At 39.3% G+C, this 12,537-nt stretch overlaps 1 protein-coding gene across 1 annotated transcript in view; it reads left to right on the top strand.

Annotated features, from left to right (window-relative positions):
* The window catches only part of TNKS (tankyrase), a 136,245-nt gene that overhangs the window by 28,403 nt on the left and 95,305 nt on the right, over nt 1-12,537 (top strand). Inside the window, exon 3 of the mRNA XM_065633589.1 lies at nt 5,119-5,214. Coding sequence (XP_065489661.1) covers nt 5,119-5,214 — 96 coding nt within the window. The remainder of the gene's footprint in view (nt 1-5,118; nt 5,215-12,537) is intronic.

Below are 12,537 nucleotides of genomic sequence, written 5' to 3'. Positions count from 1 at the left end.
GACTGAAAAAAATTAATAGTTTGGATTCCAGGGTGTTGTCTAAGTGTTTTCAGAATGTGGAGGTAAATGAGCACATTCTGCTTGTTGTCTAGTATAACTTCGAAACATCCTGTATGGGACTAGTACTGAGGTAAATGTGTGTGTATTCCTGGGACCTAAAGTCAGTGAGAGACTGGCCAGCTTTAAAGGTTTCCTTTAGGGAGATGGAAGATAGTGCATATGTTGTGAGTCAAAAGGAGGGCTTTTTCTTAAGCTGTTTTCTCTGTACCTTGATACTTTGGGAGTAAGTAGATACAACTACAGTAATATGGTTTGGAAAGGACCTTTGGAGGTCGTGTCCTGGAAGGTGAAGTAGAAAAGGAGGAAGAAAGGATATATTCTGAAGCTAGGGTAGCTAGAAGGGACTGTGAGCGCAAGGCAGTGGGACACAGGGATAAAAGAACTGGTAGGGAGAGAGGAGACAATGGTAGAGCTGCGAGGAACTGAAGATTCTGGAAATGTAACTAAAAGCAGTTGGCAGCTTTAAGTACAGATACTTCTGGAAGGTCTGCCCGTTGTTGCATTGTTCACTCAACACTCAAAGGCTTGGATGTGCCCTTTTTTATACTTAATGTGCATCCTATTTAAAAACAATTGTGAACTTTTTCATCAGCATTCCTGTAAGTATACTTGGGAAGTTTGTGAATGTTGAGCCTAGACAAACTGCAACAGAAATATTCTGATCTTTGATTGTGACTAATATTGAAGCAACCAAATTGATTTTTTTTTTTTAATTCCCATTCTATTTACATTGTATTTCTGTCTTTCAATCAAAATGTTTTCCTTTAGTGCCCTTCTGAGGCAGTATGAAGGAGGAAGGGCTAAGTATTTGGGTGATGATTTGTCTGTAGACAAACTCCCACCTTTTTTTTTTTTTTTTTTTTTTTTTTTTTTTTTTTTTTTTTCTTTCTTCCTTTTAATAAACCTTACTTCTCCCTTGTTGCTATATAGCTGCTGGAGAAGTTTTTGCCATACATTGCTGTTGAAGATGTGAAGGTCGAAACTGCCAAAAGCAAAAACATTTGTTCTTGGTGAGTTTGATTTGACAGCCAAATGAGGTAGTGTTGGTTAGCTTCACAGTTCAAAATCCCTATGCCAGGAGACTGTAGGCCAGGTGTTTCGTTTTAGGATTCATCCTGCTTAGCGAGTTGGCAGTAATCTGAAATGAATAGTGGTTGTAGTTCATGCTCTGTGCAGTACTGTAACTTTTTTTATTTGGTGGGAAGAATGTGGCCTTTCTTATCTCTAGTACTGATCTGGTCTAATGGCAGTGTAATTAAATAAAGCATTTCAGATGGTATGTGAAGGTCAGAAACTTATCTATTGTATCAGTTGCAGGGAGGGTAAAAATATAATTCCATACCAAGCACAGTCCAGAGCTTGTTCTAGAGTAAAGTTTACAGGACTTCGATGGCCATATACAATATGAAGATTCAACTATAAGACAGACTCCTTTACACCATTGGTACAATACGGTCTGTAGGAAGGCAAGGATAGCCAAGTAATGGTATTGCTAGATTGTTAAGGACTCTGCCTGCAGTACAGAAAAATAACACTCCGCAATGTCCCCACTGTCTGGAGGAAACAAACTAGCATATCAAAATATGCTAATCAACAGGGTTCCAGGAGTGAATTTGTGTGTATGCCACCCTTATGCTTGCCTGTTAACAGTAGTCTCTTGATAGAAGCTATTGCCATATTTCCTTTCCAAGCTGCTCAGAAACCATCCTCTAAAATCAGAGTGCAGTGTCTGAAATCCAAAATAGCTACAGCTAGCTAGAATGGCTTATTCTGTTGTGTTTCATTAAAAAGGGAATGTTTTTCTCAACAGGAGATATATCTTGACATTTTTACACATCCCTGGTGCATTGAAAAGGAAATTTAGAGAGACACACTGTGTCTAGATCTCAAACACCCTGTGGTTAGAAGAGACTTTGTGTTGGGCTGAAGTGTTAAAGGTTTTGAACAAGCAGGAGAACATTCAATTAAAAGCTACCTGTGGTTTGCTGGGTATAAAAGTACAGCTGCATTACACTGATAGGCTAAACATCAAGTGCTAGATTTCTTTTGTTAATTCATGTTGATGACAACATTGCTCACTTGGATACCTTTTTGTAAGATTATGTACTGAAAAAAGTATGGAGAGGATAGAACCAAATAGTCAACGGAGCAAATATAAGGTTGCCTTTGTGACCTGAATTTACTTCCTTTATTCATCTGCATTCTAATACAGTCTGTATTTATAGGGTTGGTTTCTCCTCCCAAGATGCTACTGCATTGATTTCACAGGGTAGATCTGTCTAGATCTGAATAAGGGACCTGTCTGCAGGACCATACCCTTGGCTGTTGGAGGGGCTGTAGGGTGAATAGGATGAGTGATTGCAGAGACAAGAAAGATAAGTCTCACGGTTACAGCAGTTCAGTTCTGACAGGGTCTTCTTCTCAACCTAGTTTGGCCACTTCAAGTACATGTTCCACAGGCACTAATTCAGGGCTTTTGCAGGCAACCAACTTAAGTACTGTTAGTCAATTTTTAGTGTATTATTTCCCTAGGTTTTTAAAAAACTAAAAACCTGACACAGAAATAGCATGTTCTAAGCCATGCCATAATTGTTTGTGGTTCATTAGCATGACTGAACAGGTTAGATACACTGCATAATCCTTTGTCATTTTAGCCTGGAGAGGAGCTGAAAGGAGTACTGTGTTGTCATCTTCTGTGTGTGCCAGCAGAAGCAGCAGAGGAGCGCTCTTGTTTGGTTTGCACAGGACTGAAGAATTAAGAGACTTGAAAAATCTGTTCTTCTGTTTTAGCATTGAGCTCAGGCAGTTGCAGATCCCTTTGACATCTCTACACCTGCTAGCTCTTTTTCAAAATCACATTTCTTGTACCCTAACCTGCCTCAGCTTGGCTTCACATGCCAGTCCAAACCTCCAGTTATTCCTGTCTACAGGTCGTTCTTCCTGGACTTTTTTAATCTGAGCTATTATCTTTTCCTCTGCCACGTCATCTTCTTCAGTTCTTTCCCCTAGCTCGTTGTCTCAAGGTTTTTGCCATGTGAGTCCTTCACTGTCTTCTCACCCAGTTGGTACAATTTCATCCTGTTCTACCACCTGCTTTCTCTTGATAGACAGTTCCTGGCTCCCTCTTTTAGGGTCCTGCTTTTACCCTAATGCCTTTTGGGACAAATGGCTTCCCACTCCTCCAAAATATAGATTCTCTAGCATAGTCCAAGAGAACAGAGACAGGATATACTGAACATGTCTTTCCATACTTACTTTCTGGACTGCCTGCTGTGTTTAAAAAATGGGCAAAAAGTCCTGTTCACCACCTCCTGCTGGAGTGTGCTCAACTGGCTTGTGAGGCTGGCTCGGAGTCAAACCTGTCTGTGAGTAAGATCTCGAAGTGGGTGGTAGCATATATGGCACAGATGGCATCTTCAGAAACGTAGGTGCTGGTTCTTAACAAGCTTCTCTGAGCACGTGCTAGCTGATTTCCTCTCCGCCCGCCCCCCACCCCCCCATTTTGCTGTCTTTGTCTTGGCATAGGGAAAAAACCCCTACCACCAAACAAAAAACCTCCTAGGAAAATCCCAATCTGCCTATTTGAATCTTCTTTCAAAAATGTGGAACAATTGCACCTTCTTGGCAAAGCATAAAATAAGTCAATTTACTTCATTAAAGCACCAAACTTCCGGAAAAATTCAGCTTGGGGCAAGCAGGTAGCATCACACCCTGTAAGCTGAAATATATTATATTTAGCCATGTTAAAAGCATATCAAGTCAGAATTGTATAAGAAAAGAGATTTGAATAAATAATACTAACAGTTAAAATTTTAGTTTAGAAAGTTTAGTTCAGTCTTTTGCTGATTAAAGTGATATGTGTAATATAACACTGGTAATTACTTTTGTTCTGGCTTGGGTTGTGTTTTTTCTTGGAGAATCCTGTATACGAAGTGGTTTTGTACCCTTAGTGACAAAAAGTGTTTGCAAGTGTTTCTTTGTCTTGACTCCTTCAGTCCCACTGTATCTCAACAGACACGGTTACATGAGCAACCATAAATGTCTGCTGCTCTTCATTATTTGTCTCCTTGACATTGAGTCTCTGCACCTCTGAACACTGTCCTGTTATTCACACTTGTGCAAAGTGTGTAACTGTTGCTCTGAAATTGTGATATGTTCTGCTTATTTTGCACAACATTTGCGAAAATGGAGGACTGGAGCCCTTTTTGTTAGACCTTCAACCTTGCTGTGGACGTTGTTTTCTGATTCTGTAGAAAATGCCTTGATCTAGAGAGGGGGATGGCCTGAATTGCATTGTTATTACATTGTTTCTGATCAAGAGAGTTTACAGGTGAAATAGCGTTTTCCTTTTTTATAAGCTTTTCTAGATGGTAATTTACTGTATCAATGCCTTCCTATGCATTCTGAGTATTTTTATGTATTTGAATTTTTATGTGTTCATAGGCTTAGTAGAAAAAAGAAATACCAATGAGAATAATAGCATCTGAACATCCAGACTGCAGGGTACCAGGTTACACATCTTACCCTATTTGTTACACTTCTTGAAGGTGAACTGGTATGCCGTGGTTATGATTTTGTGCACAAGCGATGAGCTGGAGTATTACTGATTTACAGAGGCGGGGTGACTGGGAATATTGAGCAGGAAAAGGAACAGGAATGGTAAAAAGCAGCAGTAGTGGTAGTAAAGGCAGGAGCAGGTTCCACAGCAGATTTCCCACTGTGAGGCAGTGAACGCGCAGCTTCCCAGCTGGCTGTCAGCAGGAACCCAGAACTGAGTATTGCAAGAGATTCGGGGTGCATGTTTATCATGCGAAGTCATGTGATCTTACTATATCTTAACTTGCCAACTTAGCCTTACTCTGGAGAACATCCTTTGCTGCAGTGCTTAACAAAAAAAAAAAAAAAAGGGAGAGAGGGAGGACAAAAAAAAAGGCAGAAGGAAAAATAAAGAAAATTGTGCAATGTGCGTTTATGCCTACATCATGCCGAGGAGACACTTAACAGTAAATAATCTGTGTATCCCTGAGGTGAGATACTGTTTCTGCTTTCCCTGCACAGTGCTGCTGCAGCACGGAGCTGATCCAAACATTCGGAACACCGATGGGAAATCTGCGCTGGATCTGGCAGACCCTTCAGCAAAAGCTGTACTCACGGGTAAGAGGCATACATCTCTCAGCAGCGTTACCTGTAGTTGATTTTGTGTGCATAAGTTTAGCATCGCCAGAGCCCTTCTGCCTTTTTGGATTTTCTGTTGTGTAAGAGCACTTTAAAACTGTCTTTTACCAGATTTCATATTGATGTAACTGTCATTCATTTGCTATGCTGCTATATGTTTGCTTATTCTACTTATGCTAATGCTGTGATTTTTCTGTTATAACATCATTCATTGTTTACTGTGTTTCTGTGTTTTGTTTTTCTTTTAAATTGCTACTCAATATACAGATTGAATAGGAGCCCCAAAACCCTGCAAAAAAAAAAAGAAAAAAAAAAAGAAAATCAGGTCGATTATTTTAAGACCTTCACTGTCGAGCAAGCAAGGACATTTGTATAACTATAGAAGTACCTGTGATCTGAAAGATGATCTGCTAATGATTGCAGAGATCAATAGTTACATTATATTTTGCTGCAGATTCACATGCTACCCTTTCCTTCATTTTCCTTGTTAGTCATTTTATGTAAAACTCTTTCTTGCCCAACATTTTTTTTCCTTTTTAGGGTTATTAGCTGACGAACAATATGTTTCATGAAAATATTCTACAGATACAACTTTGGTTTTACACAGCTTTTTTTTTTTTTTTAAAAAAAATAAATTAACTGTTGTAGCATACCAGTAAGCATTAAAAGTATAATATAATAGCCTGTCAAATCTGTATCGAGAAATACATGGTCCTCTGTGCTGATTTTGACATCTAGGAAATAATGTTTAGAACAAAGTAATCTTGGATTTAAAAATATATACAATTAGATTTATAGAAAGGGATTCAGCAGTTGAGGTTCATTTGAAGAAATAGCTATTTTTCTTCTTTGCCTTTATTTCCCCTATTCTCTCTCTCTTTTTATTGACAGCTTAATTTATAGGTTATGTGCTATGCAACACCCATATTCTTTCTTCAGATTATGTTCAGAGCACACCAGCTCCCTTCACTTTGTCAGGAACATTTCCTCATCTTCTTTTTCCAGTGTGCTGACTACTATACATAATTATCTACAGCTCTGCAGTGATTTGAGAGTGCCTCTGGAACAATGCACTTTAAATACATGTGATTTCGTTTAATTACTCAGTGTCAAATTTAAACACGTTCCTACAGTGTTAACACTAATGTTAGTTGTGCTAAGCACGTTAATCTGACTTCCGGCTGTTAATGGGTACAGTTGTACAGATGCTGAGGCTGGAAAGGGCACCAGGGAATCAAGGTACCTGAAAGGTGTTAATGAGGTTCCAGGCTCCGAGCAGCTCTTCAGGCTGCACCCAAAAATCAGCTTCAGAGGATAGCAGGAGACTTGTGAAGTCACCATCACAGACCTTCCTCTCTGCTTCACTGAGTTCTCGGGGCACTAGATCTCCACCTTGTGCTTTAGGTGACAGAGAGGGCAGTGTGTCACAGCAAACCAGTGGAGGTGGATTAGAAACAGCCTGCTGAGAGTGTCCTGCCAAGTGCAGCAAGTGCCCTGTGTCCCTGGCCTCACCCTAATGCCTCGGACACGAGCACCCAGTGACTGGCAGCTTCTGCAACTCGTGGATGTTACTAGGTTGTGCATATAAACACACATGCACAGAGCCCCTTTGGCTGCTATTTAGGTGTTTTGTTGTTCATAACAAGAGGTAGTTTTTGTATGTGCTTATTCCTCCCAGCAATAAAATCAGCTTTTGGTGTTATCAGCTTTGTCCTCAAGGTGGCTCTTGGCTACACTGGGCTCTGTCTGTGCTGTGCACCTGAGCTCCAAGCTGCGTAAACAGGGTTTGATTCAGGCTTTAGCTGCTGTATGATTCACAATAACTGAAAAAGCTGACACTAGATGCCATTTAAATGGAAGCTTTCTATTAAGAGCTTAATTTTTTTGGATGCTGCCCTGCTTTCTAGTATCACTGTTAGGCTGCTGCTTTCTCGTGCATTTTCCATATGTTGTTACCTTCGGGTCTTGCTTCATCCCTCTGAAGAAGGGGGCTTAAGGGATTTCTTAGGATCTATCTGGCTTGGGATAATCTTTAGCTACAGCAATGCTTTGCAATTAGGTGCATCAGGACTTAAAGGTATTATTGGATTAAGGATGAGTAGGATGTATTAACTTAATTTGCAGTATTTAATGTTGAATGCTGGGATTTTAGAAACACCCATATTTAGAGCTTTTAAAACCAGAATGATTCTGAACAACCAACCTATAGTCATTACTTTATTTGCATCTTTAAATGGCATGCATGTCAAGGCTGATATCATATTTTTTTTGGTTCCTCTTTCTATCAGTGTCTGTGACCATAATAGACTATTCCACATTGCTACTGTATTGATTGTTGGAGAACAAGGTTCCTCTTACTACTTTTTTGATGAAGTATTTGCATACGTTCATGCACTGATGTTAATCACTTTGCAAATGAACTGCAATTGTAGTCTTTGACCTCCAACTTAGAAAAAGTGAACAGAACACGTGTTGGCAATTGATTAAATCTTCTCAATTTGACAAAGAATACTCTGTGTTTTAAAAGGAACCTTCCTGCTGTGTAAAAAGTGTTTCTGGTGATCTGACAGCAAATGCTGAATCCACAGTGATTTGTTCTTTTCTGTCTCCCAGTCTAGAATAACGTATAGTGTCTTTTTCTCCTGAACTACAGAAAGGTATATAATGCAGTAGTTTCTTGCATGACTTCTAGCCATTTCTCGCAACATTTTCTTAAACTGTGTTTTATAAAGGATACATAATACAAATGAAAGGCTAATATTTTTACGCAAATAGACTTTGCAAATTTCTTTGTAGGTTAAAGTGAATTTTATAGAAATTAAACACCCAGTTCCAGCTTCTTTAAAAAAATATGTATATAAAATTGGGGAATCTGCTTTTTACTACGTGAGCAGGAAAACGGTCTTTTTTTCCCATTTTGCAAGATAAGCAGCACTCACGTGAGCCAAGCACTTCATGACTGAGGGGGTGAATATTATTTGTTTCTTCTTCCTTAGCATCCCTTGCTGTTCCTGAATCTGGTTGTCAGAAAAAAAGATTGTAATTCTTTTTTTCGCTAGGCTGAAGTGGTAGTACAGACTCCAAAAACATATTGCATCTAAACCACAGAGCTGTGACACACATCAGATTAATATCCTAGTTAATTTTATTTTAGTTTAATTGCCTTGGGGGGTGTGGTTTCTGAGATGGGGACTCATCTTTGTTGCCGTACATAGCACTGTGGGACTCCCATCCAGAACATGGCCTTTGGGAGCTTTTGCAGTCATATTAGTCTTCATTATTCTCCTACTCTGCTTATTGCCTATTTAAACATTAATATCCTTTTATATCTTTCCTGCACAGCATATGAAGAGCCAACAATATTGTTAATGATTTCTGTGAATGATTTGTTTTGATTTTTTCATAGTGATGCCTTTTTGCCAATTGCCCATATTATCTGCTATTTGGAAATGCTTTCTTTACGTGAATGGTTGTTCTTTATACTTGAGCAGTTTCCAAAGCTGTTAGCAGGACTGAAGGCACTTCGGTTGTATAATGTCCTTGACAGCTCCATGCCACTGTTTTGCAAAACTGGTGTTGGTTGGTTTCAAGGATTACTTGCTTTAAACAGGTCAAAATGAAAAAAGTTTGGAAACTGCTGCATCTCCAGATTGAAGTAAGATTTTTGGGGTATGAAATAATGTCTTGTTTGTTACTAGAATCAATTTTCAAAGCTAAACAAGACTCTAATCCTCCTACTTACTATGGAAATAATGTCTTTTACAAACAAAGTGCTTGGGTCCTATTGAGCATTTCTCACTTCGGTGGTTTGGATATGAAGGACAGCTTGATCACTGAAGGTTCCAGAAGTGTTAATGAGGATTCATGTTTTCATCTGTTTGTTATGTCAACTTTTTGATTAAAGTGGGGAGAGCATAGTCCATTTATTGAAATATATTTGCACAATTTTTTTAAAGTGAACTGCCATCTAGGCATAATTTGCCTGCAAGGAAGGGAAAAGTCTGATACTTCACTACAAAAGGTTTACTGAGCTTTAGAGAATGAAAAATGGATCTTAGGTACAATTCATCCATTTTAAAATGAGCAGGAAGAGAAGAAATTACTTTACTTTGGGTATTTTTAGTGTGGCACCTTTACAGCTTGACCATCTCAGATCCCAGACTCTTTCCTTCTGGGTTGGTGTTTTTTCCTTTCAGGTACTCTTAGGATTTTGAAGGCATTCTGGATAGACACTGGCACTTCCTTTTTGGGTGGTGCCAACCTCCTCCCCACTTCCTTTTGTTGATCTAATACTTATATAGTGTACTCTGAAATCAGATCATTTGGACAAGGCATAGCTTCTGCCTTTAAGAAACAGTATAATCAACATTAGTATAAAAGGAGTTTTAACGGTAGGGAGGGCAGATGCTGCTAGAATGGTTTGGACTGTTTATCTGGGTCATTGTCCTTTCTGACAGTGCCACCGGGTTCTGCTGCCTTAGAGAGAAGTGCAAGAAACCCAGCAGCTGAGGAATATCCTTGGCCTGCAGAAACTTGCACCTGATTTCATATTGGCTGTTGGTATATGTCTTGAAGCAGGAGGTCTGAAGAGCCTGCTCCAGCACTTGTTTGTGCTTTGAATGTTGGGGGGGGAGTTGCCTTTGTTTGTTTTTGTTTTGTTTGTGATTCTTGTTTGTTTAGCACTCAGGTAGGTCTGCTTTCTTCATTTTTACCAAGGCCTTCTCAGGTGGAAGCAAGCCATCTGCTCTAGTTCACTGGTATGAGTGTCACATGGTGCTTTTACGTTTGGAGTCTGTGGGGGTACCTTACATCTGCTCTCTGGAGAACTGTAAGGAGTATCAGCTTTCCTTCAGGAATGCCAGGGCATTGCTCATCCAGCCTATGGAAAGATGTGAGCGAAATGTACTTGTGGCACAGACCTAACGTGAAGTCTACCTTTTGGATGGCTCTCATCTAGGAGCTCTAACTATACATATATGTAAGTCTTGTCTCAAGTTCTTAGAGAATGTTATAATTGTGACTATCTTGTTATATTTGTAAATACATAATTTTAAAAAATCTTATTCGAAGTGTGGTATAGTTCCCGCTTTCCTCTTTGAAGGAAACACGTTGGTTACTTGGGGGGCCAGGAGGGAAATGCTTTCCTTTCTCAGTTCTGGCATGGTCACATTTCAGTTTCATTTCGCATTTCCTTGTTTTCACATTGAGAGGAAAGAGGAAGAAACAGTCCTCCTTCGTCGTAGATGCCATGCCATTCTTTGTGTGGGCTTCTGTTATGTTGCCACCTCAAGAAAAGCAGTCCTTGTTCTTTAGACTGTCTACATACAAAGTATCACTTTGGTGAAAAGGAAGTTTCACTTCTGTGACACTACCAGTGTCACTGATTCTCTTACCGCTTGCCAGCACTGCATTTTTCTTTCAAGATAGAATATCTCGAGTTGAACACAGTGCTCTGGTATAACATCCAGTTGACTTCCATAGTGATGATTTAAAAGCTTTCTTGGCATTTTTTTATTCCAGGTTTTTTTCAGGCTAAGTTCGTTTTTTATTACCTCTGTGTCTGCAGGAGAGCTAGGAGTTTTATGGGAGCCTCTAAAGGAATTCTGAATTCTTAAGTTTGTGGCTTAGATTCTAGTATAATTCCAGATGATGTATATTATACATGCAGCACTTATTGTTTTAGTTTGTCAGTACTCCTTTCGTCTACCCATTTTATTGCCCATTCCCTCAGTTTGTCATAGGTCTTTCTAATTTCTTCAGTTTTCTCTGATAGCTGGATGATTTAAATGTTTCATTCAATGTGGTACATTGTTTAACAAAAGTTCCAGTGTGTTTTAGCATAAAGTAAACAAGTTATTCCAGCTTTTAAGTGTCTAATCCTTTAAAGTGCTGATTCTGATTCCACGAATACAATATTTCATTAGTCTCTTACTGAAGGACTTGTGCAAGGATTTATGTGAGCCAGTATGTAGTTCTGCTGCCTAAATTTTCTGTTTCCATGCCTTAATGTGCTTGGATTTTGTCCTACTGTAACTTTAGCTCTGGATGCTCTTGTTTTGTAGGGCTTAGTTTTAGGATAATGAGAGCTTCTCCTCTCTTTCCTCCTGCTCCCTGTTTTAGAGATGGATGCTGTCATCCTCATCTTCTGTTTCTTGTTATGTTGTGTCTTGAAATGGCTTATTTGGAACGTAGCTGGCTAGATCAGACTGCATCCTCCTTGTTTGTATCCTCTGTTTAGGCAAGGAGTTAAAATCCTGTAGTCTGCTGTGGAGATGGTCAAAGAAGAAGGAGCCCTGTGGGAATCAGGAGTGGCGCTTTTATGAAAAGCATGGGTTTGATTTACACAATCCCTTTTGCCAGATTTTTCAGTCTCTCAGCTTTCCTTTTTACCATGATATCCGTTTAGGAATATTTAGTAAGAGCTCTTTGAATGGAGTCAAACTCTTAACTTGTCAAAGGAACAAATTATCCCTTCAAAGCTTTCATGAAGCACCTAACTGCAGTATTTCAGCTCTCTTGATTCTCAGCTCTGCTATTATGTAGAGTTTTGGATGCTTTGAAAGCTTTCAGAAACCTTATGTACACAAATTTATGTAGTTGATACTACACGCTGAACTTAAGAAAAGCTTCTTTTGATTTTGATGTTGTTAAAGACTTCCTGTTATTCAAATGGACAGAATAAGAAATAAGGTCACTAAACCTTGTAAGTAAAGAGCCCAAAATGTATTTCCATGCCCTAGGAAAGATAATTGCAGAAATGTGTAAGAAGTATTTCTGTTTCCATAGTGCATCAGAGCATTCATCTTCTTTTTGTTTCTTTGCCTTGAGCATGGACCAATCTTAAATAAAGCAGATGTCCTGCAATTAAGATTTAGTTTGTTTGTGCCATCCTTATTCATATACTGAACACGGGCCATTATTTTGCAGAGAGTGAGTCAGGGATCGTGCAAGAGGAGAAGTGTGGTATGATCATAGCGGAATTAACATACATGCAAGTTGAGTTTAGTGTGCATTGGAAATCAACCAGATATTGGAGGGGAATGTGCTTTAATGTAAATAGACCCCCATAGCATCACCTTTCTCAGACTTTGCCCAGCATTCTCCTTTACTCCTGTCGCTCATTTGCCTAGGTGTCTTCTTGCCTCTTCCCTGACCTGTCTAATCCAAGCTGCATTCTTCAGCGACCTACAGTTTAGACAGGTGGGCTTGGATTTTCCAGATTTGCCATACTAGGTGTGTTTTCCAACTTTGGATGATGTTCTGTCACACTTCAAGTCTCTAGTCTGAAACATCTAGATGCTA

Source organism: Caloenas nicobarica, chromosome 4, assembly GCF_036013445.1.
Source record: "Caloenas nicobarica isolate bCalNic1 chromosome 4, bCalNic1.hap1, whole genome shotgun sequence".
Lineage (NCBI taxonomy): Eukaryota > Metazoa > Chordata > Aves > Columbiformes > Columbidae > Caloenas > Caloenas nicobarica.
Note: the sequence above shows the minus strand (reverse complement) of the source record. Positions and strands in the feature narration are given on the sequence as shown.